A 26,697-nucleotide genomic window follows, 5' to 3' on the forward strand; every position below is an offset into this window, starting at 1 on the left:
TTTGATGTCTCTTCATGAGATATTCGTGGGAATATCTCCTCTGAAACTGCTCCTTGAATCAATCCAAGGGCCTTGGCATCCTTCATGAGTACCTCAGCAACCATGCCTTTCCCACTTGATTCTTCTGTCTCCTTTTTCTGATCACCAGATTCATCTGACTTTTTCAGATCCATACCATCAAGTCCTTTGATCACAAAATCCCACAGTCCATGAGATTTGAAGATGGTCTTCATCCTAATGCTCCAGAAATCGTAGTTCTCACCATTGAAAATTGGTGCTCTCAACTCACCACCACTTGATCCAGCCATGTTAGACTTAGATCTGCAGAACTCAAGCTCAGCTGCAGCTTCAATAGCTTAGCACAGAGAAACTCCCAGTATTACAAGATCAAACCTGGCTCTGAGGCCATGTTAGCATATTCAGAACATTATCATGCATATAGATTCAATCAAAACATGTAATAAATCTCAATGAAAATGCAGAGAGCTTTTGAGTAAAGAGAGGTCAGATTTCTGTGTGTGAGAGAGAGAGAGCTTTTAGAAGAATGTTAGCTGTATCAGCCCAGCACCAAAACATGTATATATCATGACACTGACAAAAACCGTTAGGGAGGAGATATTCCCTATTACATCACTAAATCTAGCCATTCAATCATTACCCTATAAGATAATGACAGGTGGCAAAATGCTATTACATTCTCTGCTGTACACTTGGACTATGATCCAAGGCAGCCTTCCTAACAAGAATAGAACCTTCATATTCTAATTCCATCACAGCAGCTACACCTATACACCAACACCGGGTCACTGATAGGCCTTCCACGTGTGAAGTCTAGGACATATATATTGTGTTTTGTTGCAAAAGACTTGTCGTTTGATTGCTTCCACATGCACACTTCTGTCCAGATTATTCCAAGTCCTCAACCCATTGTCCAAGTCCACTCAGGCTTTAGTTAGCGGAGTCTATTCATTTTCTCTTGAGTTTGGTTTTCAAAGAAGAAATATGAGTGGTAGGTCTTGTTATTGGAAATAAACTTTGCTAGCAAAGAATAATAGAACTAATACTAGACCACATGAGCCTGTCTAAGAGGGATTGCGAAGCTTTTTAAACTCCAAATTAAGGAGTAGCTGTGGTTATGCATTTTCTTGAATAGCAGATGAGGAACAGATGAAGTGCGAGTTGAAGAATCACTAACGCACATCTCATTTTGGAAAGTTAAGAAATTTTACATGCTTTTATAAGGACTTATAGGCTACTCTCACATAGCCATGGCCAATTAGTTTTGGACAAAATCTCAATTTCCTTCATGCTATCAGTCACACGCAGTGGCAGAGCTAGAAATTTTTTACAGAGGGGGCACCTCATATATTAAAATTTATTTTTCTTTACGGTGACATTTTAATTAATTTTTTACTTGATAAAAATTCATAAATTTAATTACTATACTCTATTATTTTACATATCATATTAACTATGTATTCATCATTGATACTAGCAAAAGATATTGCATGTAATTAGTTAAATATACACATATACTAACAAAATTCAAATAGTAATTTATTACTACAATCAAAGTCAAAATAAGACAAAAAGAGAGTATGGGTAGTAATAATAGTGGAAAAGGGAGAGAAGACAAACATAAGAGAAGAGGCACTTTGAAGTTTGATAAAAGATGTGTAATTGTGTTAAGATACCTAAGGTCTCAAGAATATTGAGTGGGGGCATAGGACCCCTGGTCACACGTGAGGGGACATTAGAGACATTAGAGGATATGTGAAGAAATTTCCCATAATCGTGTGAGGATGTGAAGAAATTTTCTATATACAATTATTTGCCTCCACTAGCAATAGAGACTATGCAGCCGCCTTTGTTTTATCAGTTTCCTAATTTGATGTTGCTATTGCTTCCTGTTTTTTTTTTTCTTTGTGAAAAATCAAAGTATTCCAGGAAATCAAATTTGAATATCTAGGTAGGTGTCTTGACTGAGTCTCTGGAAAATCTTGGTTTCCAAGCAGCTGACCCCATATGTATATGGATGGGGACAGATAGGCCAACACGAGGTAATATCCTTGGAAGACTAAGCTTCTATAAATAGAAGCAACCTCCAAGTGTTGAAGCAGAATTCCACAAAAATAAATATTAAAAAAAAATTCAGAGTAGAGAAAAGATGTGTTCATACATAGAAAGATTCATAGACTGGATTTGTTTTTGGGAAAAGGACATTTCATGTACACTCCCCACCACGAAGGTAAGCTTAATTAGCCTTTCAATTAGTTTTAGTTTGTTCCTAAAACATATATTTTTGTAGTATTTCCATTCATCAAATTTGAATATCTAGGTATGTGATGTTTATTTATGCAGCAAAAGATAGTCTTCAAGGTGCAAATAAATTCTGAGAAATACAAAACCAAGGCCTTGAAGACTGCTGCAAAGGCCCGAGGTGTGTACCGTATGCATGCATCAATTTCAAATAGCCAATATATATATATATATATATATATATAATTTGTGATTACCCAAATGATATCATTCAAAGTAATTATTGCTAATTAATTAGTTAGTTAATGATGAACCACTAATTAATTAAGCAGGTGTGAGCAACGTTTCCGTGGAAGTAGAGAAAGAGCTAATGGAGGTGACTGGAGTTGGAGTTGATTCCGTTTGCTTGGCCAAGTCATTGCAGAAGAAGCTTGGCTACGCCACCATAGTAAGCGTTGAAGAAGCGGAGAAAGAGGACAATAAGAAAGAGGACAAGAAGAAAGAGGAGATAAAGGCAATTCAATGGGCATCAACCTATTTTCCCCGTCCAATGTTTCCTGTGTACTATGACTCTGACGGAAACCCGATATTAAACTAAGCACTGTTAATCTTGAGACTCCTGTAAAGACTGCAGTTGTCTACAATGGACCTTTGCCTTTCTACGTATGGCAAAAAGGCAAACATTTGCTATGTTTACGTGATTGTTGTTGAAGTTTTGTACATTTTATGTTTGGATAAGGAAAAATAACTTGAAATTTAATAGGAAAAATAAGTTGAAATTTAAGAGGAGAAATTGACAATTCTCTTGTTTGGCAAGTTAAGAGCGGAATTTATTAAATTATGCACAGAAAAATAATGGAAATTGGGGCATCAAATTCCCGATTTTAATTTCCACCAAAATACACGTTATTTCATAATTTCCATAGTGTCATTTACAAAACTCGACATACATAAATCTAAACACTAAAATCTTCAATTGCCAGAAATTAAAATTATGGAAATTTAAATTCCGCAATTTAGAATTCTATATAATTTTCAATTTCTTCATCCAAACGGAGTTGATCCTGAACTTTTGAGTCATGTACATACGTTCTTCATTCACACCAAAAACCGCTAGAATGATATACAACATTTTGTACCCCTTTGACTCTAAGAACAAGAGGGGTCGGCCCGGCCCAATACTAAAGCAGGCTAATTCAAATACAAAATTTCATAATATAACAATAGAGATGTATATTTTGTTGGTGAGTCCTTACTTAATTAGGATTTGAGTTATTTACCCATTTATCTAGTTCTATTATAATTAAGATTTATTTCCTATTGTAATTTATATTTATTTTCATACAATGGGTGTCATCTTTATTAAAAATATAATTCACAATTGTGGTATATAAATGTAATTTTTCTAAAATTTTCCTAATTTAAATGGTGAAACTTTACTTTGGAAATATATAATCCCATGATCAACATACCTTTACATAGAATATGAAGCAATTTTTGGGCATATGCTTATGCACTAAGACAAACACATAAGCCCCACCATGTGTTCACATATTTTGGGTCTTTGTCCTCAACTAAGACACAAGGACTAAATCAGTGGCTCCAGTTAACAATTCCAATTATCACTTGTATAAAGATAAATAAATTGTATTTAACCACAAAAAAAAAAAAAAAAAAAAAAAAAAAAAAAAACCCCACAAACTCACATTCGCTTATTGGTACCAGTAACCAAAAGTCTCAAATTATCTTTACCTGGATGGATGGATTCACTTAGATGGTTCCTAGGAGGTACTCTAGGTACATCAACGCCTATAAAAGAAAAAAAAAAAAAAAAAAAGGAAGAAGTTGATAGTTTAATGAATTAACATTATAAAAAAAAATTGTAACAATATTTTAATGTAAATATTAAGACTGTCCACCTGAAAGACATCCTTGGAATTAATTATTTTTTTCTTCTTTAATTTGGATAGTATCATAGCCGTGACAATTGACTAGTTGTGAAGAAAAACTTTCCATTTTCCTTTAGTTATTTTTATATGCAGTTTTCACACATAAACTCCGAATTGCATTTTTGTTTTCTATATGTATATGGCCAAATCAGGGCATCCACATAGAGCTGTCTGTAATAAATTTAATATGAAATTAATTCAAGATGGCCAATCACATACAAAGCACCACCAGGGTCCAGATTAGACGCATGACTTACCAGTCAATGTTTATCTTGTATTTGTAAGTCTACAAACTGAGCTTTCCAGCTAAAAACAAAGTACTCATTATATCCGTTTAAACTTAAACTACTGCTACCCATACTTTTTTTTTTTTTTTTAAGAAGCGATTGGGGATAGGGGATTATACAAATATTCATTGGGTGTCTAGGGATTTCGAATCTCTGCCCACATTGGTGGAAATGAAAGAATTGAACTAACTGAATAATACCCACTAACATTACAACTCATACATTAATCATTGTATTTCCCTTAATCCATATATATTATTTTTTGGTTATTTTTTCTTTCTGAAAATTCAAACTAGTCTGGAATCAAATTGGAATCTACGAACGGTGTGATGGACTCAGTCTATGTGAAAGCCTTGGTTTCCAAGCAGCTGACTGTGGGGACCCGAGGTTCTTAATTATATTCTAAGAAGACTAAGCTCCTTTAAATAGAGCATAGCGTTGGCATTATTTTCCAAGTGACCTCTAAGTGTTAAAGTAGAACTCGGCCATACAAAAATTGTTCAAGTAGATCAATTCGTCTATACAAAAAGTGTTTATCTAAAAAATAAAAATAAATAAAAAAGATGCCTTCATTCATAAAATTCCTAAAGTTTTGTGTTTGCGAAAAGGACATTTCATGTTCTCTCTACAATACGAAGGTAAGCCTTTTACTTAATTTCATTCTGTTTATCAGAGTTTTTCTTTTTTCCTTATGTAAATATGATCTTTATGTATGCAGCAAAAGATAGTGATCAAGGTGCAATTGACCTCTCAGAACTGCAGAACCAAGGCCTTGAAGATTGCTGCAGAAGCCAAAGGTGTGAGCAATGTTTCCATAGACGTAGAGAAAGCGGTAGTGGAGGTGATTGGAATTGGAGTTGATGCCGTTTCCTTGGCACAGTCATTGGAGAAGCAGCTTGGCTTTGCTTCCATTGTTAGTGTTGGAGAAGTGAAAAAACCAGAGGAGCCAAAGCCAGCCATTCCAATTGAATGGACATCAAGCTATATTCACTGTCCACGGTATGCTGTGCACTATGATGGATTCTGCCGATGTTAAACGAAGCACTGTTTAATTAAGTGCTTCTGAGAACGTATCAATTATTTCTGGCTGTTGTTAAACCCTTAAGTTGTAAATCTTTGCCTTTTTACAATTAGTAAAAGGCAAACATTTGCACTATATTTACTTGATTATCATTGAAATTGTATTGATTATAAAGTTTATGGGGGAACCTTTGATTAATGATATGCATTTCTTTTCTTCTTTATATAGAAAACTTTGTGCGCCTCAAAAGGCCCCATTTGACCCATGAATAAGGATCGGCCTATTTAGAACAAGAAGACCAAAACTTGAAAAAGAATTTTAAAAAACAACTCAAATTGCAATTTAGATGGTCCAACTTAACATCAGAAATGAATAATAAAAGTTGTGTGCACCATCTTTAGTTATTTATTTTACAAGTTGGCAAGTGGGCTTACACACACTTTGACCTGCAATTTTCTGCTAAAAAAGCTAACATATTCAAAGGACACAATAATCTTCAGCTCATCCAACTCCACTGTCATGATGTAAGCCCCTCAACGTAATTGCAGATCTAATCTCTTTGTGGCCTTATTGACAATAATAGGGCTATATGGCTCACTACTATATATACCACATCGATATTGTCCTTAACTAACCACCTGTATAGTGCGAAATGTGTGAAATTAACCAGTTTGGATTAGTATTGTATTGATATTGTAATTAATCCAAGTCATGAGAGCTTCCTAAATATAATTAGGGTGCTGAAATAAAGAATTAATGGATGCTCCTATATTTTTGTTTTTATGAAAATATATTTTAGGGAAAAGCTAGGAGGGCTCAACTCAACCCATTAACATTGACATGTGAAGTGCTACATCTAGAATTGGAGAAAATTATTTGTTTTTTTTCTATGCTTGACTCCCTTGTCCTGAAAAATAATGAATTTGGCACGTACCGTTTGTTATATAGATATCTACATGATTAAGCATGGGTGTTTTCATATATAAAGACATTTTAAATTAAGCCACTCCGGAAAAAGACAACCATATGGAGTATTGTTTTTACGATTGAGGACATGTATGATATATCATATTTATTTGTATGTAAAAGAAAAGGATCATCTTTAAAAGCTTCATGTACATGTGCATATTATTGTTGAAAAGGAAAATTAAATAATGAGGACATCTTTGTCAAACCCATTAGGGTTTACAAACGAAAGAGATGGAAGAGAGAATTATTAGTTAGTTTCTCAATTTATTTGTTAGTTCCTAGGTTCTCTAAGTTTTCCAGATTTCATTAAGATTTTTAGTTTTTCCACATTTCAGTAGGGTTTCTAAGTTTCCTATTTTATTTGGATTAGGATTTCTTTCCTAGAATAAGTTTAATTTTCCTTTTCACTCTAGGGTTATATTAATATAAATACCCATTCTATGTAATTCATTATGGGAATTGAGATTTGAATATTATTTTCTAGAGATTGAACTGGTATGTAGTTTGGCAGAGGAACTCATAAACGGGGCTTGTGACTGGGAAGTTCTTGTGCCTACCAGAATTGGCAAAGGAACTCATAAGCGGGCTTGTGACCGGTGTAATTGTTGTGGCAAAGCATGAAGAATCGAGTCTCTCAGCAAATATCAGGTTATGGGGATGCCGCTGCTGGATGCAACTTTTCAACACTGCCCATTTATGCTGCTGCGTTCGGAGAAACAAAATAGGCATACGGAGGAGCAGAAGAGTACGGAAGCTTTCAAACCGCTGGATAAGATGAAGGATTGGGATAAGATGAAGAACTGGGATATGACAGAGGGTTATAATAAGACCCTACATTTGTGTTTTGGCAAGTATAACCTGAGTGATACTGTTTCTTACAATATTAAAGCCCTGTATTTTTCGTCTTCTGATGTTCGGCAGGTGGGGGCTTATATAGTTGGCAAATGGCGCCCCAATATGGGTATAGGAGCTTTCGAATCCAAAATAGTTTTGGCCGGTGGTCATGAAAACATATTCGAGGGCTACAAGTACCAATCATGTCCAAGTAAAGATATTTATGTCTTTGAAACTGAGGATCCCAACGACACAATCAAAGACCCATGCGACGTGTTCAACAACAGTACCCTTCAACGAGGGAAGTCTTGTCCCCTTGTGGCGCAACATGACTAAAAATTGTATATGCTCTCTACTCTCTGTTTAAAAACATGGGATGAGGATCCTTTTAGAGGGGGGTTCGAGATGTTTGACCCAAAAGTAAATGGGAGACTCTGCCCAAATCCCCAACTTTTGGATACATTCGGCTCTTTCGTGGGACTTCTTGTGTAGTTGTAAGCAGTAACATTTTTGTCTCAACATTGTGTTGTCCTATTTATCAATTTGACATGGCCGACCCAAACACAAATGGAAACAACACAATTTCACCAACTGCCCTGAATTTCCCATGCCTTTGGGTTGCCAAACTTTAGCAGTGGAAACTAGGCATGGGGTTTGGGTGCTTTTCACGTGTAAAGTGGAAGTTCATCAAGTTGCAAATGACAAAGACTATCCCAAGGACGACTACTGTGATATGTTTGATGATTTTCATCGTCTTCTTGAATGGAAGGGTACATCCATGCTCGTCTATTTGATGTCAAAGGATTTGACATCGTTGACAGCTCTTGAACCACTGAAATTGCCTCATTTGAACACGTTACTTAGACGTGTGTGTAATATAGAACCTTAGATGATATAGAACCTAAGCTGGTCCATTTAGGAGCTCAAACCATCTGCCTAATTTTGTACACGAGGGACGGAGCAATGAGGGAGAAACATATTTTTTCCTTGATGTTTGAATTTGAAATTGTAGACAGCATACACTCCTTAGCCCTCCGGAATTTTTGTGGTCCTTTCAAGTTTACGTTGGATGTACCGGCCATCTGAATCGATGGCCATTAGAGTAGGCTTGCTTGGTGTCGAAACCTTCATATCAAATTTCTCATATTCAAATCCAAAACCGTAGATCAAATTCCTCATATTTAAATTCCTCAAAACCAAATCCCTCAACTCTAAAGTTCTCAAATCCTCTTATCAAAATCCCTAAACACATACCCTCAAATCTTATATTAAGAGTTTCAATTTTAGTGGGACATATATTTGAAAGTGATCTTGATGGGATAATTAGCCTCCTCAATATTTTTGTAGTCCGCTTTATTATCGTAAGAAATAAAGAAGAACAAAAAAATGTATTGAATTGATAAGTTTTGCTACATGCCTATACATATGCAATGAGTAATTTTTAGAGATAACAATTTATGAGAATGTTTAGAGTATAAACATTAGGTCCAATTCCCGACACACCCATTTGTTTATACAAGGTGATGACGGCCGAATAATGTTTCAATTTCGCAACTTGACCCAATATTTGAGTGAAACGAACAACTGAAGGCCGAGGACGCATTTGAAGCTCTTTATTCTCTCAGCTTCACCTGAGTCATACCAGTAGGCAAAAATAAGAAAATCAATACAACTTTGATCATCATGCTTCAAGTAAAATCTTAAGAGCACAGTACTAAACCGACCTGGAGTATCCGGTTTCAAGTCATGCATTGATATGTTGTGATGCAGTAATGACTGATTAATGAATGAATAATTGCTATGCAGTAATATAGAAGTGGATCAATAATATACGTAGATAAAATGTCTGGGGGCTCAGAGAGTGATGAATGTGCAACAGCTAATGGGAGGGTTTATATTCCTGAAGTAAGAAATGACGGAGATTTGTCTGATAGGGCACGGAACAGAGTAGCACAGCATGGTTGCACCAGGGAAAGCTCAAGCCAACAGCGGAAAGGAGAATTCCTGGATGAATATGGAGATTCAAGGATCCGAGAAAGTCAAGCGCGCCTCTTATTCTTTCAAGCAGTAAGGACAAGGATGCATCGGAGTCAGGGTTTGCAAAGGCATTGAATGGGGATTTGAGTAGGAACCAGAAGAAAAAGATTAGAAGAAAGGCTAAACGAGCAGCCCAAGGATGTGTGGATAGAGACGAAGCTGATGCTGATCTAGAAACATCCACCGAAGTAGAGTCATCCCCTCCCGGCACAAACTTGCTCAGCCTCTTTCAACACTACCGAGTCCATCACCACTTCCCAACAATCATTTTCATCAACATATTTGCTCAACACTCCTTTACTCTCATCCACAACATACATCGTATCATGGTCATGATGATGATCATCATTTAATTGGATAATTCCCAATTAAATTGAGTAACTCCTAATTAGGTTGATTGACTCCCAATTTGGTCAAATAATCCCCAAATGGTAGGAATTATTTGACCTAGGGTTTGATTTGGGTTCAGTGGCAGCAGTGGCTTTATACTTGCGTTACTAACCTGGACTCAAAACCTAACTCCCTTCCCTTCCCTTCCCTTCACCCACCTCAAGAGACACCAAACCAACGCCAAACTAAGCAATGCCTATTTAAACTTAGGCAGCGAGAGAGAGAGAGAGCGGCTGACAAAATCACACTTGTTCAATGTACATGCCTTCTTCCTAGCTCTATAGATTTGCTGGGAAGAAGGTTCCAACCCAAAGTCCCTCTGAATTGCAGCTGTAAATCCCTTTACAGACCAATCAGGATCCAGAACCCTGAGCAGACTGTTGAACACCCAAATGGGTAATACCACCCTTAGAAACAGTTGAACCAACTGATCCACTAGAAGTGCTCAGTGATGAAGACATTCTGGCTGAAACTAAGTCCTTTCCAGAGCACACAGTGGTTGGAACTCTACTCTTGAGAGTTTGTGTGGTGGAGTGCCCATGATCTGTTGGCCCTTCTTTGCAGAGCAACAAACCAATTGTAGGTTCTGTTGCAGAGAGTGGGGAATAGGCATGGAGATAGAGGGTGATGTTAAAAGAAAATACCAAAGCCTTGTCTAAAAACAGATTCCAGTTTCTGCAGTCCAAGCTTTCACTTGGAATTCTTGATTCTTCCAAGTTTGGCTTGAGGGGGTGTAAAGATGAAGATGATATATCATAACTAAAGTTGGTTGGTTATTAGTTTAGTCTGTTATAAGTTTTGTGATGTTTCTTGGTTACTCCTTATAGGAATAAAATTTGGCATGTGGGATTTGCCAATGGAAGATTATTCTCAGAATAGTATAGTGATAATTTATTTTGTACTTCTTCAAATTTTCCATATACTATAGATTTTTTGTTATTGAAAAAAATTTGGGCTTGGGTGACATTGTGTAAATTTTTTGTACTCGCCCAGGCCAAGAGGAACCTTCGATTCTGCTGCTCTGCTTTAGCCCTGAGAGAATATCGATTTTCTAATATCTAGTGAATACAGTGCTTATTAAGATTTATAATGGATGGCTATCATAGTCTAGTTTTAGTTTCCCCAAGGAAGTAGGATTGAAGAGTCAAGAATAGGGGTACTGAGATTTTGGATGCACAAGAAAATTGACACAGCAAATAACAAATGAACCATCAATATTTGACCCATGGTGATGTATTCAAGAACAGGAAGGTGATTTCCTATAAACTAGGAATTCTTGATGGGTTTTTGTTTATGCTCTGAGAAAGATGAATTGGGAGCTGAAATTTTGAATCTTAGTTACTTTCCCATGTGGGTCTGTAGGAAAATGAAACCCTTTATTTAACTAAGCCCAATTAAACTATTCGTTCAAGTAGAATTTAGCTTTTTTTCCAATTTTTTCGTTAATTTTGTGACGGCGCCTCTTAAGCTTAGCCATGAGCTTCTCGTGGTCTCCCAAAATTCTTTCATTGGAGACCTGCAGCATGTCTAGCCTTCTCAGTGTATCAACAGAGTACGAACTCACCAGTTTCGTCTACTGCTAGGTATATAATACAGAATAGCTAGGCTTATTATGAAAAAGGATTGAGATTCCTTTCATTTCATGTCACGGGCATAGGGTTGATGTGAGAAGTATGAAGCAAGAAGATTCCATTCAGGTCATGGAATGACCAATTTGGGGACTTCTTGCTACATCTAATACTCATATAAATTGCAGGAATGGACTTATGCAACTATTATTTGGGAACATGACATTGCAGCTCAACATATTCAACATTTGCAATCAGCCCGCAATTAATACATGCTTTGAAGTTTGAAAGTTGGAAGCTTGGGCTGATTGATGTGTGTGTTAGGTTTACAGAGTGATGCGGACATGGACGACGACTTTTCGTTTCTGCAACCGTTGGATCTTATCACTCCCGCCGCCCGTTTGCCGACCCTCAGTAGGGGCCCTAGGCCCCCAAAGGCACGTGTCGTTGGTGAAGCCCTCGCGGCGGACGAGCTGCATATTTGTACACAACAGAAACAAGCACATATAGTACAGGTTAATTTCTGCAATTCACAAAAAACTCAACAACAAAAAATCCACAAAAAGAGAAAACACATCATTAAGTCAACAAAAACCGTACACATGATTGTAGATAGATAGACCAGCGTAAAAAGAAGCCATCTTCTTCAAGTAGTTCAACAAATTATAATTCTGTAAATCAATTTGATGCAATGAAGCTCGTTTCTGGATCTGAGGCATCTTCTATGGCATATTTTCGTGAAGTTTTAAATGTTGATAAGAACCCACAAATAATTGACGTTTACTTTATCGCAAATTTATTTTTACTTAAAGTATGATGTGGAATTAACCCTCATACTTTATGAATTTACTTTACTGCACATTTACTTTTACTTAAAGTATGATGAGGAATTAACCCTCATACTTTATGAATTTACTAAACAAACACAATTGATGGATGAAACTGTGAGATTGTCGAGGGTTTTGTGAGGTTTTTGGGGGTTCAACCGATAGACTAACGAACAGCGTAACTTCTTCTTCTTCCTTTATTTTGTGGCTATATTGCTAACTTCTTATTATCCATGGCGGGGGAGTGTATCATTCAAGCTTGTATCGGCCCAGTAAATGTAGCGCTTGATGATCTAGTTATATCCTGCAAGAATAAAATCACAAACTCTTTTCTCTGTGAAAATAAATAACCTACAAAAATTGTGATATTGATTGCAAGAGAAGGTAAGCAATCATGGAAGCAAGCTGGTGGGAGCAGACAACAAGCTCAAGAAGGCTTGATGAGTGGGTGAAACTTGACCAACTTGATCTTGATTCAGTAGAGGCTGTAGTTGATGAGAAAGTGGAGGATAAGGTAACTCTGCCCTCTTTGTTATCAACCCTTCTTCAAATGTCCCTCTTGATTCTTGTTCATAGGTGTCATTGCGGTTTGCTTAGTCTTTCAACTTGAGGCTCAACAATGGGAGGCTCAAGAAGTGCTAGAAGACAATGTACTAGACGATGACCCATCATTCTTTTTCTTAAAAAAAGACAACAAATTCTTTGTTCTCATAGGATTCCGATATAATAAAAGATAGCTTATAAACTATTCAATTCAACAATGGAGAACCGAGCGGTCCAAGAGGTAGCTCTCTTTCTCTCTCTAGCTCTTTTGTGGCGTATGTACATTTATGTTTATTAAAAAGAATTGAGCTTTGCAATGGTTGATTGTAGATATTGGAGAAGCAATTACTGACAGTAGCGAAGGCGGTGTCAAAACGGAGACTATAACAAATAACTAGTCCTTGTTTGGCCTTCTGGATTGATTGTGTGCGTGTTTTTTCTTTTTCAAATGATTCTTTCACGTTCTTTTTACTTTTGGAACCCAAAAGATGTAGAATTATTTGGGAGCTTCATGTTAATGTCGTTTTCTCCTTTGTTCTGTGAAAAAAGGTAACTTGTTGATATTTTTTTCTTTTCTTATTCCAATAATTGTTAAATGAGTTTGTTGCTCGGAATTTTCCGAAGTATTGTGCACATAGTGATCATAAGTTTTGTTAGGATGTGAACATATTATGTCTTGAGTGTTTTTAATGATAATTGAATTACATATAGATGAATCCCTATCCTGAACTAGCTATACAATTAGTAAGTAATTTGTCTTCTCCAGGTAGGGATCCGGATCCTCTGCTTTGATTTTCTCTGCCATAATCTGCTTTACTTTTCACCTCCATATGACACCTCATTAAAATTTAATCTAAGGGATTAAAGTTTGACACATCATCTCTAAAATAAAAATCCAATTTACTACTAATTAAAAAACAAAACAAAAACCCTAATTCAACTATCAAGAAACTTTACTCCTGCAATTTTTTTTCTATCTCCCTTCTCTTCAACATCCCTCCTTTTCAACTGTTTTTCTCTTCTTTCTTTCTCTGCAGCTTTTCCACCCAATTGCACAATTTTTTTTTATGGGAGAAAATACAATTTTCTTATTTTGTATTGGTTTGATTAAAGACAACTTTTTGTACTTCTTTTGTTGGTTTGTTTGCTGTAATACTGAGTCTTTTTTTTCTTTACTGTGCTCCCTACGCCCTGTTGGATTTGATCTTTTAGACTTTTTTTTGGATTTGTTTCTCCTGATGGTACCAAAACATTGAAATCCAATTCAAAGCCAGACAGAAACCCATCTAGTTTCGGTGAGAAAGTGGAAGTTTTGAATTGTTGCAGAGATAGGAAGAAAACCCAAAAAACATAGGAGCATGTAGAAGGGACCAATAAATAAGAGAAAAGCATGTCCACAGACAAACCCGGAATCCAGATATTGAAACATGATTTCTCTTTTATCTAGGAAAACAACAAGGGAATACTTTTTTCTTGGAACCACCATCTTCAAACAATGGATATGGGAAGATTTTTTTATTTTATTTTTAATCTTGTAGACAGGAAAGAGGAGATTACAGAGGTTTTGGGGAAGGAAAGCTTGCAGAGGTCGTTAGTTATTTTTGTTTGTTTTTTAATTAGTAGTAAATTGGTTTTTGTTTTAAAGATGATGTGTCAACTTTTAAATCTGTTAGATTAAATTTTAATGAGGTGGCATGTGGAGAACAAAAGTAAAGCAGATCATGGCAGAGAAAATCAGAGCAGAGGATCCGGATCCCAGGTAGATCTGCTGTAAAATTTCCAAATGCTATTCAAATGTTAAAGATTACCACTTAATTTGAATTTGAACTTGTAGAGACCAGACACGCCTTATCCTTCCAAAGGTTGTATCCTCCGTTCATCTTTAGTTATGAGGCATAGGCTCATTTATGATTTGTTGCAAGAAGAGTTGTAAGGGTGCACTACTAAAAAAACTCGTGGTTTACACTTCATAAAATAGGTTAATTTTATTCTTGTAATTTGTCAGGTTTGAACCATTCTCAAAATTCTGTGGATGCTTGGAGACGCTTTTAACTTTTAGTTTTCTCAAGGGTTATCAAAATGACCCTAAAATAAACTTTTTTTAAAAGTGATTTTCTTGGTATGATTGAAGTTCACGTCCCCTCACTTTTTTTTAAAAAAAATTTATAATATAGATATAATTGGATGGATTTCTTAAGGGAAATATATATCCCAATATATATAAGTATACATTTTCTTGGAATCTATCAAACTGATAGACATGTACGTGTATTTGTTGACAAACAATTGCAAAATATTTCATATATGCCTAGCTTTGACTATGTTTTATACATAGCTTGAAAAAAAAAATTATTGTACATAGAAATTTGCACTAGGAAACATGTTCAATTAACTTTAATATTTAATATGACTAACTATGCACTACTGGATGAATAATTCCCTGCATCCAATTGTTTGCTCCAAAAGACAAGTTTAGACAAGTTTGCATGTAAAATAATTAGCCCAACTTCTTGTCATTATTTTAAAATTATGTTTGTGGTCAATTAAATTAGCTGATAATATAATAACTAATAATTAAATAAAAAGGCGTCATGAATGCTAGGAATCGTTAACCTATTTTATACTGGGTTGTGGTGGGTTTTACGCTTTCCCTAAACCCTGTTGAGATAGTAGTTTGCTTAAAACTTCCAAAAGCCACTTTCACACATTTGCATCTATCTATCAGTGTGTAGTGAATAATATTCTAGTAGTGGTGGTGTGTGTTGAGAAAAGTCGAGTCTCTCCTTCATATTTATGTTATCCATGCATATTGAGAGAGAGAGAGAGAGAGAGAGAGAGGGGGTGGTCGGGAAAGCCAAATCAGAAGAGACAATGCATCTTTTCTTAAATAATAGTTTTTGTTATAAAACTGGAGAATTTGGAGAGGAAATTGAGAGAGAGAGAGAGAAAGTAGAGAAACTGAGTTTCTTATTCTCATTTCTATGTGTATTGAACAATGAAGGGATGAACCCTTTTATCGGCAAAGCCTAGGGAACATGTGGGCTCCACAACTAATTATTTACAACACTCCCCCTTGGAGACCACAAATGATATGGAATATGCCTCGTTAAAAACCTTGCCAGTAAAAACCCAGTGGGACAAAAACTGGTCAAAGGGAAAAAGAGTACATAATCATGTGTAACATAAAATTCTGTGTATATTGACGCGCGTGCGACACTGCCTCATTAAAACGTTGCCAGGAAAAACCCAATGGGATAAAAACCTGGACGAAGGAAAAAGAGTACAGTGTTTGAAGATCTGTATTGATAGCACGCTCCCCCTGATGCTTGGCAAAATATCTTTAAGTCATGCTGTTGATCACCTTTCTGAATATTGTAGTTGACACTGCTTCTGTGAGTCAATCTTGAGCGACACTGCCACGTTAAAACCTTACCAGGAAAAACCCAGTGGGATAAAAAAAACCTGGATGAAGGAAAAAGAGTACAGTGTATGGAGGTCTTTATTAAAACCACGCTCCCTTTTGTGAATATCTCCCCCTGAAAAAATTTCATGACTAGCTTTTCCAGTATGCGACCATAAAAATTTTCATAGTATACCCTAAACCCTTGAGCGACACTGCCTCGTTAAAACCTTACCAGGAAAAACCCAATGGGATAAAAACCTGGATGAAGGAAAAAGAGTACAATGTGGAGCTGAGCTCTATCTGGTCTAGTATACTTCCGGAAAAACATTGAAGGACCAACGGATAAGACTCTCTGAGTATAAGCAAGAATCTCGTTGGCATAATGCTCAATCCTTAAGTCGAGACAAATATTTCGTGAATTCTGCAGAAGTTTTAATGTGTTGCAAACACATTATAATCAATGTACTCACTGAGGTAATTTATGCATATTAATATTGAGTACAAACTTTGTGCTTCAAGCACATGTCCTTTAGGGACTTGCTTCATGCAATTTCAATCCTTTCAAGGATTTTGTTTAAAGGGATTAAACTTTATGACACATTATATAGCTTTAACCCAGCTATTTATACATCTTTAGGGAATCGCTTCTGGCGATATGCTCTGTGCATTTAATAACCCTTAAAGATAATATGTTGGTCTCCATAATTGTGTAATAAGGGGGGGCACAATTGAATCTGTAAATATGGAGAAAAACCCAACATTCCTTGTTTCTGCCAGAAAACAGTGTGTCATACAAAGTAGGTATATTCCCTTTTATTCCGAACACCCAAGTATAAATTTCAGTATTAACATGTGTTGGGGTTCGTACTGTGGGTTTGTTCTTTCACGTTCATTCTCATCTATAATGGAATTACCTCTTTCCATTTTGGCCAATGATATTGTCGACATTTAATAATTGAACGTGGTTCCAATCAACACAGCCCATTGATGATTTGAGTAGCTACTCTAAAACCAAAAATTGTCATTCATCAATTCATGATCCCACCATTCTCGTTTGCATGCGCATGCATCATTTATAAGCATTTCTTTGCTTTTGGGTACCCAAGCCACTTCATGGGGCTTTTATTATGTGAGAATGTGGATTATAACCTCCATAGGAGCGTTATTTAGTAGTAGGGCGTGGATAATCTCCATTTAGGGAGTTGGAACATTTAGAACCCATATATCTGTCATGCTGCAGGCATGCCACAGATTAATACATACATGTCAATTAATTTCTGGGACTTTAACCCATATTACGGGACTTTAACCCATATAATTTGCTACCCATTAGGCGTGCATAATATCAATATTGACATGTCAAAGGATTGTCCTTTCGGGACTTCAATCCACATCATTTGCTACGCAACAGGCGTGCATCATATTGATCACTGCTATACCCATATTCTGTTCTTATGGGACTTTAATCTGTGCAGTGTATTATCAATGTATCCAACTTACAATCTGTAAAATTTGCGTTAATAATTCATGGATACATACAAGCCATTCTTTTGGAACGGACTTATCTCCCTATTTGGTTACCTTTCAAGATAAAATATCAAATAAGTATATAAGCATAAAACAACACAAGTATTGCTTACATCTTAGGTGGGAGAAACTTTTCTCAAGTATCATTCAAGCTCGTATCGGCCCAGTAAATGTAGTACTTGATGATCTTGTTATATCCTGCAAAAGCAAAAGTCACAATTCTTTTCTCTATCAAAAACAAATAACCCTCAGAGTTAGGATCACTTCATGGATTCTTTCTTCAGATGTTCATTCTAAAGAAATAAGATCTCTTATGAACAGAGAGTTATAAAAAGAGAAAAAAAATGCAAAAAGATTGTGATATTGATTGCAAGGTAAGGTAAGCAATCAGGGAAGGACGCTGGTGGGAGCAAACTACAAGCTCTCATTTCTTCTAGTTTAGAAGAACTTCCGGGGATTAGAGCATAAGGTTGCCTTCACAGTTCCCTGATGTGGGGGAAACGTGATCAGAGATAGTCTCGCTTCCTGAATGGATGATCAGAGATAGTCTTGCTTCTCGGGCACATTAAGTGCTCACTGATAAGAAAAACAAGTAGATATCGCATTTACTAGATATGGAGAAAACTGGATATCTTCTGCAAAGAAAATTTCGTTAGTAACACATTTATACACAAATAAAAGGAATAGGTAGAACTGGTGAATTTCAAATTAACCATAGGAAAATTGCGAGAGTCTCGGGTTACTTTTGAAAAAGTAGCTCCGTGAAATCCGTAAAGCAAGATCGGCTTTGAAAATAATACTTGAAAACGCCGAAAGTGCCGACAAACATTAATGGAGGCCGCGTGAAGTTTCGGAATTTCCTTCAGAGGCTTCCAGAACATAATGTATTTTTATAGATTTTTACAGGACCTGCACCTTCATTGCAGGTGGAAAAATCTATCAGTTGTATGTTCCTGTAATAATAATTGCGCACATTCTTAAACTTGCACCTGTGGTTTTTACGTCTTTTCAAAATGACGGTTTGGAACCTTGTGCCTTATAGGTTCAAATAACCACATCGACTCTCCCAAATTTCATATTTCAACGTATGGGAACCCGGAACTTTTGGCCTGGGCTAAACACAAACTCAGAATTTTTTTCGCCCCTGTTCAAATGGTATGGACATATTTACAATTTTCTGTACATATTTCTGGACTTCAAGCCCTGACATAATTGTCCATATCATGAGGAACTTCTGGCATCTCATTTAATTGCTCATCCATGAGTTTAAGGAACTGCAGGTTCCCTTTTTGAATAGTGATAGTTTACCCAAAATGGTAAATATTTATGCATACATCACTATTCATGTATACGGCACTATTCATGTGTACAGTACATTTGCCAGTATAGTTATCATCCATGTGTACGGCACTATGAACCAATACGGTACTGTTACATCATTAAGGAACTCTAGGTCCTTATTTACATGTCAGGGATCAAGGACCCTTAAGTCCGATCACATGTTTACAAATATAGTACCGGAGAGACTGCCATCTCTCATTTTAATATCATCATCAAGGATTTTCAAGTCCTGATATAATTGTATGATGAGGATCAAGGAACTTCTGGTCCTGATCTGCATACTGTAAAAACTCATCATACAGTACATTTAATCTATAAAATAAATTGCTGGTAAATAAATTATTGGATGGACGATAAACCCACACCATACTTTAAATAAAAGGAAATATAAAGTATGAGGGTTAATTCCACATCATGCTTTAAGTGAAAGTAAATTTACGATAAAGTAAAGGCAATTATTTGTGGGTTCATATCAACACCACAATCAAATAGTATGATATTATATTAAATCAATTTATAAAGTAGAAGTCATATTTACCCCGACCGAAGTTCACGTTAAGATTCCAAAACCAAGAGACCAAGTGGGTGGCTGTCAATCAGTAAAGCCTGGCAATCATTTAGTGTGCATGTGTAATTTCGATAGCGGCACAATCAATGGGGCTTTAAAGAAAACTTCAAAACTTATGCCTGAAGCAAGTTGGCCAGCACCAATAATGCCGCCCACAATGCAAAAATCAAGTTGCCCAGCACCAATAATGCCGCCCACAATGCAAAAATCAAGTTGGCCACTTTTGCCTGTTGCTTTCTCTTTCACCCTCTCCTTGTCTTTTCTTCTTTCCACCCGACAGCATCTCGTGTGCCTGAGCTGCTGTGCTTTTATGGAGCTCCGCGTGAGATTTGTTAACAATATTTTCCTCAAAAGCCAGCCAATCTGTGCTTATCCATGGGACGCAAATAGTCCCACCACGTTTGTACTACAACCTCACCCACTCACTCAATTTCTTTAACCCAGTCAGACGGCACCAAATTTCTTCTTCCACTACTTCTCATCTTCTGCCTCTCTCTTGCTTTTTTTTTTATTTTTTTTATTTTTTTTATTTTTTTATTTATTCGATTTTCTGGCAAGCCTCCAAAGACAGCAACGACCAAGTTGCCTTGTCATGGCTGGCGGCCATTGCAAAAACCTTTTCCATGAAGAAAATGACTTGGACATGAGGCTGGTTGATTATGTAGATGGAGAATCCGGCGGGGCCCCAGGTGAAGCCGATGGTCTGCCTCACTCCCCACGCTCACTCCACTCTCCTATTGTTAGGAGAGAGAGACGACGAGTTTCAGAGTCAGTGGGAGGGGCTAGCCGCCATCTCCTCATACCAATTTGCTGCTTCTTGCTTCAGCTGCTATCTCTCTGCTTCAACATCTCATCACCTCAGAATGCAAACCCACTGCACGTCCACACCACAAAGCACAGCTAGTGGTGGAAGGCCAGACTCTCCGTCAGCCCTCAGCCTCCGTCTGCTGTTGCTGCTGCCGCAACTGCGAAGCCTTCGTACTTACTGCTACCAACAGTAACAAAAGCAAACCCGGTGAGGGAGAACACACCGGTGCCGCTCCACTACGTCCGCAACCACGGCGTGTTCCTGGTGGGGATTCTGGCCGGAAAACACCCCAGCGGCAGAGGCAAGAGATGAGGCCATTAGAAGCTCTGCTGCTTCTTCACTATGTTGCTAAGCCCGAAAGCTTGTCTCTCCATTGTTGCTTGCATGTTCAGGTTCAGGGCATGGTCTCCAGCTGCAGGCACAGCTGCTGGAGTTGGTGGGACTGGGACTGGATTTCTCTGAGCCAGCTCCTTCAAGTTCTGGTCAAACGAGCCACCCGAGGTCGTTCAGATCAATCATGGTCAGTCCCTGCAGAGGCTTACCAGTCAGGCTCTGAAACATGACCCTCGGCGGAGGCGGCGGCAGAGCTCGAGCTGTTGCTCTGGTGCTGGCTATGGGGTCCGAACCCATGGTCGTGGTCTCGAGCTGTTGCTGTTGCTCTGGTGATGGTTGTGGTGGTTGTGTTCGGAGGAGTAGGTGGAGGAAGAAGAAGAAGAGTGTTTCTGCTCAGGCCGAAGTCTCGGGGCAGCTCCCCTGAGATTTTGTTGTTTCGGAGGTCGAGGTACATGAGGCTGGAGAGGTTGGTCGGCGAAGTTGAGGACTGTGAGCTGGTGTAGCCGGCCGATACCTGCCGGAAACTGGTCTGATATTTTGTTTCCATGGCCAGACATCTTCGAAGCTTAGGTTCACTTCTTCAACCTGCCGCTAGCCTTCTATTATGATTATATAATATTATAGATATAATAATGTGATAAACAATTAGGATAAAGAAAAGTATGAGAACTTATCTGCCGTAGCCCTTTTCTCTGCTTTGGATTGATAATTCTGATCTGAAATGAGAGCTCTTTTATTTTTCTTATGTTAAGGCTCAGGCCAGTTGGTGGGGAAGATGATCGGTGTGAGAGAGAAGCTGTTGGGTAGGTAATTTGTTACCGCTTTTATGTATCCAGTGAAGAGTGATTGGTTTTACAAATCTGGATCTGTGATTTACAAACCCATGGTTGCTTGCTTGCTTGTTTTATTGTGATCTACATGCTGGGAAACAAAGCAGAGGTCGGTTGTTAAGGTTTGAGGCTTGGCAGAGAAAGAGAGAGAGAGCGTTGAGGCTCTGAATTTTGGAGGTAGAGAAATCGTGCTGATAACGTGTTATAAAACTGGAGAATTTGGAGAGGAAATTGAGAGAGAGAGAGAGAAAGTAGAGAAACTGAGTTTCTTATTCTCATTTCTATGTGTATTGAACAATGAAGGGATGAACCCTTTTATCGGCAAAGCCTAGGGAACATGTGGGCTCCACAACTAATTATTTACAACAGTTTTCAGATTTTATAATTTTGTTTTTTCCATTCTACAGATGGACAATAACCCACATATCTTGGGTGGCCAGGTCCAAGGTAGTCAGTTTGTAAGTGTTTTATATTTGTTTTTTTCTTTATCGTAATTGATTGATTTTTTTGTTTACATGTTTATTTAGTTTAATAATTCATCTTTCAGCCTGATGGCTATCAAATCAACTATTATTCGAATGGGTTGCAAATTGAGCATAACAAGTGGGCAGGAAAAATATTGGAGTCCACTGGTGGCCAATATGAGGCATACTATCATTTGCTTTATCCAGATGAGCAACATATAGCTGATTACTGGCTAAATTGCACAAGTGACACCAACAACCCACTATACCTCACAGTATATGGTAGCATCAAAATAATGGCAAATGATACTATGTGTACGCTTGTATTCACGGAACTTGGTGACCCTTCAAGATTGGATTTCTCCAAATCTTGTTGTATCAAAAGGGGAATTTAACAATTTGTCGATTGTTACAATTGTTTTCATGGTCACAGGCTGCACTTATAGCAAAGTGTAGAATTGGGACAAAAAAAACTTTGAGAAATTAGACATAACCTTTAAGAAACTCTCAAAAAACCCTAGCCCCCTTTCTCCCAAAAAACACTCTTAGAGCCTTTTCCACCTTGAGGGGGGAAGAAGCCATTGTTCTTCCCCCCTCTCCTCTCTTCTCTTCCTTTCTTCCTCCTTTCACCTCTTCCCCCATTTTCAAAGACAAAGGGTTTTCCCTATTTGTCTTAGTTTTATTATGATTTGCATCCAACCATTATTGGCGGCTGCGGCTCAGCGTCGGATCTTCACCTGCATTTCGGCGTCAGATCTCCACCACCATCTTTTTTGCAATTTCTTTATGTTTGGAATAAGTTGCAGAGACTCTTTGGGTTCTCTGTGTAGTTTTCACCTCTCCTTTTGTGAGAGTTTTTCGTCCCTCCTTTGTGAGAGCTTTTCATCTCTCCTTTGTGAGAGCTTTTCATCTCTCCTTTGTGAGAGCTTTTCATCTCTCCTTGGTGAGAGTTTTATTTGTATTGTTATGGCTTGGTTTTTTCAAGCTTTATCTCTTTTTTATTATTCTAAGTTTGCAATCTTAATTGGGATGCCTATGCCAGAGTTTCTTCGATCTTGCCTGATCGTTGGTGGAGACATACCTGATTTTCTTAATTTTGATATTAGACCGCTCCGTTATTGTAATGGCTCTTTTGTGGCTAGTTTGTATTGGCCCTTTGTGGCTAGTGGCTTTTTTAGTTGAATTATGAATGCAATCATAGAATTTCTCAAAAGACATAACCTTTAAGAATTGGCAAGACAACTTGTCATACTTCATACCAGTTATGAAATTTATATTGAAAGTGCAATTACTGCTCAAGTAATCATAAAGGCAAAAGTAATAGAAATGTTCTTTCTGTACATGGTGTACAACCCTCATAGATACAGAATCCATTTTGATGCATTCAAAATTACCTTGCTCTTTTGCACTCTTACACGAACCCGAACTCCAATTACTTCATCTCCATTTACCTAATCAGTACAGAAGTACGTTCTATGAGCAAACAACATAGATCAAACTCTATTAGATGACCTAAAGAGATAAATATACTCATCCATTAAAAAGCTATCATGCAATAAGAAACAATGGCTATTGTTCTTACAGACTTTATCTTCCCTGTAGAACGTATTTCAAGCCGAATTGAGGCAAAGAATTTTAATGCAATTCCTCCAAATGTCGCTTGTGGAGTACCATAGCATACACCAATCTTGCAAAATGAACGAATGATGCCATTAGTTTCTGGAAGTGAAACAATTGTGATTAGGGGAAAATAACTAACAAAGAAACTTGACGGAACAATCAAAATCATACACATCTGAAAAATTAATGACTCAAGTTTAGTTGCTTAGACCTAGGCACTCAAATCTCAATTGTTTCAATGAATCCAAGTACATACCATACAAATATAGATATACATACCATGCATTCAGCTGCTTAGCCCGTGCTCTAAAATCAAGCCCCAACTCCTTCAGTTGCTTCTCATAGTGAAAGGAACCAACCCCAAAACCAGGGAGAAACAACACTGGAAGGGAGCCTAAGGTTTCACATCCAGCTTTCTCATAATGCACACTTAATTTGGGCTTTCATTCTCAAAAGCAACTATTTACTGGCGCACCCGATTCACCTTTGGATTCATCTGGTAGACCAGGACTCAAAACTTTAGTTACTGGTTCCCCTGTTTTCGAAATACTTTCATTCTCTTCCCCTTCAATTACGTAGCCATCAGAGCTTCCACTTGATAAAATTGGACCAACATGTTTGAAGTTTTCACCGGTGTCTAATGACCTAAAACCTCCTTGGTGATTTAGTTGCTTCAAGAAAGGCTGATCTAAATTGTAACAGCTCAAAAATTTCCTTCTAACATCAAATTTAGCACCAAAAACTCTGTTTTTTCTAAAACCTAGGAGACTGAATTGATGTGAACTTGAGCTTATCACAATCAATTTCCACCTTAAATTAACAGTATCATAGCATGGTGCAGAACTGTATGAGAGTACTTCCATACCGACAAACTGTTCTGCAATGACCAATCAAAACAGTGATTCAACAACAATTTGACCTTACCCTTTATTGCATGAGACTAATTGAGAAAATGAATAAGAATAATTTGCAAATCACATGTTGTATGTAGCTTTCATGCTTCCAACTTTTCCTCAACACACACACACACACGAACACACACAAAAGTATAAACTGATATGAACAGAACTTAATATCAATTACCAATCATGAACTTCAGTAAACACCCAAAAACTGGTTAAGATATTTATTATAACTTGAGAAAAGACTAAACAAAATTAGCAACCAGTAGCTTTCCTGCACAACTCTAAAGGAAACACAAAGATTTATGGCAAAAGAAGAACAAATTTCTTAATTGTTTTGGGTTACCTTTAAAGTGAGCAGCCAAGTGTCGTTAGAGTTGCGATGCTTTGTGGAATTCTCAGTCTTCTCCAAGTATTTAGGAGATCCTTGCAAAATCTAGAGAGAGAGACAGATTTGGGCAGTTGCTTGCTTACAAGCTTCTTCTTGCTTTAATAACCAAGCAAAAAAATGAACTTTTAAATTTGTGTTTTATATGCATTTGCTAAATATCAATCAACCGACCAAAAAACACGACAAAAGATTAGTTCAGGCTTGCACGCTGTCAAGTTCTTGTACCTGCTGAATGGATTCTTTTAACCAAAAAAGTGCTCCACAGTAAATGCACTTATAATTCTTCTCTCCCAAATCGACACATCCTTCAATAATTCCTACAGAGAAAAGAAATGTGGAATGGAGACAATAGAAGACACAAATGGAGGTTATCAGCAATAGAACAATACAGTTCAAATTTAGAAGAAAAAATTTAAATCACCCTATACGTAGCAATATCAGAAAGTCAAATATGAGCAATTGCATATCTGAAGTTTAAAATTGCCAAGCACAATTGCAATTGCATATCTAACCCTTAAATTCACTAAAAGCAGAAATTTTAGCAATAAAAGGAAATATATATATATAATTTTGTATATATATATATATATACGTACATGTCTATCAATTTGATAGATTCCAAGAAAATGTATGCTTGTATATATTGGGACATATATTTCCCTTAAGAAATCCATCGAATTATATTTATATTATAAAATTTTAAAAATTAAAAAAATTTTAAAAAAAATTTTAAAAAAAAAAAAGAGTGAGGGGGACCTGAACTTCAATCATACCAAGAAAATCCACTTTTAAAAAAAGTTTATTTTAGGGTCATTTTGATATCCCTTGAGAAAAACTAAAAGTTAAAATCGTCTCCAAGCATCCACAGAATTTTGAGAATGGTTCAAACATGAAAAATTACGAGAATAAAATTAACCTATTTTATGAAGTGTAAACCACAAGAGTTTTTTTAGTAGTGCGCACACACTTTCTCTGCGTGCAAGCTAGCTCATCTAAATGGACTATCCTCAAAACACACTCACTCTCTCTCTCTCTCTCTCTCTCTCTCTCTCTCTCTCTCTCTCTCATATTAAGGAAAAAAAAACAGATGCATTAAGAAGAAAAAAAATGAGAGCATTCATTTGCAACCCAAAGCAAAATTGATCTAATGGAAAAAAAAAAAACGTACCTTGTCACCAAAGAAGTCAAGAAGGGCAAACTGTGAGTGCAAGTGAAGCTGAGAGAGAGAGAGAGAGAGAGAGAGAGAGAGAGAGAGAGAGAGAGAGAGAACTTAAGAAAGGTAACAAAGCCAACTCTGTGTGTGTGTGAGTGCAAGGGCAAACTGTGTGAGTACATTCCGAGTTGTTTTCGCTAGTTTTGTTTTATTTTGTATGTTGTAACTTGTGTGTGTGTGTGTGTTGCTTTTACTTTTCACCTCCTTGTGTTTACATTTCGCCTTTTCTCCTCTATAAACTTTTCCTGCTAGGCTTGCAGGAAGATGAAGCAAAACATGTGGTGCACCTTTCTTTACCTCAACAACTAGTCTTTGTCCGGTGGAATCTTGCTAACCAAGATGAGGTCTGAGTTCAATACAATTTTTTATACGATTGTTATAGATATTGTAAAGTTAAAAAGGCCACTTCATTTTGCTTCATTATTTGCAGTTGTGACTTCACAGAAGTATACAGATGTGACCCCTGGCTGATTATTCTTTTTTCTTTCTGATATGCTTAAGCGTGCATAACTTGAGGCTATTACTTCTAATATTATATAAATGATCGATGGGGTTAGTAGTACCGCTGTGTATATTCCTAATGGTTGTTCTGCACCCAGGTCAGCAAATATTT

The 26,697-nt window shown here is 37.0% G+C and overlaps 2 protein-coding genes and 1 long non-coding RNA gene across 3 annotated transcripts; 2 read left to right on the plus strand and 1 right to left on the minus strand.

Moving 5' to 3' along the window:
• On the plus strand, positions 2,138-3,038 carry LOC18775550. Its single transcript, XM_020567038.1, has 3 exons — positions 2,138-2,248; positions 2,362-2,440; positions 2,592-3,038. Exons 1-3 carry the CDS (start codon positions 2,168-2,170, stop codon positions 2,855-2,857), a joined length of 426 nt encoding a protein of 141 aa, XP_020422627.1. The 5' UTR covers positions 2,138-2,167; the 3' UTR covers positions 2,858-3,038.
• LOC18774743 (heavy metal-associated isoprenylated plant protein 47) lies at positions 4,589-5,714 on the plus strand. The gene is made up of 2 exons (XM_020566990.1): positions 4,589-5,133; positions 5,214-5,714. The coding sequence occupies exons 1-2, from the start codon at positions 5,059-5,061 to the stop codon at positions 5,529-5,531; spliced, it is 393 nt and encodes a 130-aa protein (XP_020422579.1). The 5' UTR covers positions 4,589-5,058; the 3' UTR covers positions 5,532-5,714.
• Positions 19,469-25,421, minus strand: LOC109950015. Its single transcript, XR_002272355.1, has 6 exons — positions 25,097-25,421; positions 24,827-24,967; positions 23,858-24,455; positions 23,541-23,645; positions 23,180-23,409; positions 19,469-22,452 (listed from the first exon to the last, which is right to left on the minus strand). It is a non-coding gene; the product is annotated as an uncharacterized LOC109950015 (long non-coding RNA).

The sequence above is a fragment of the Prunus persica genome, chromosome G6, assembly GCF_000346465.2.
Source record: "Prunus persica cultivar Lovell chromosome G6, Prunus_persica_NCBIv2, whole genome shotgun sequence".
Lineage (NCBI taxonomy): Eukaryota > Viridiplantae > Streptophyta > Magnoliopsida > Rosales > Rosaceae > Prunus > Prunus persica.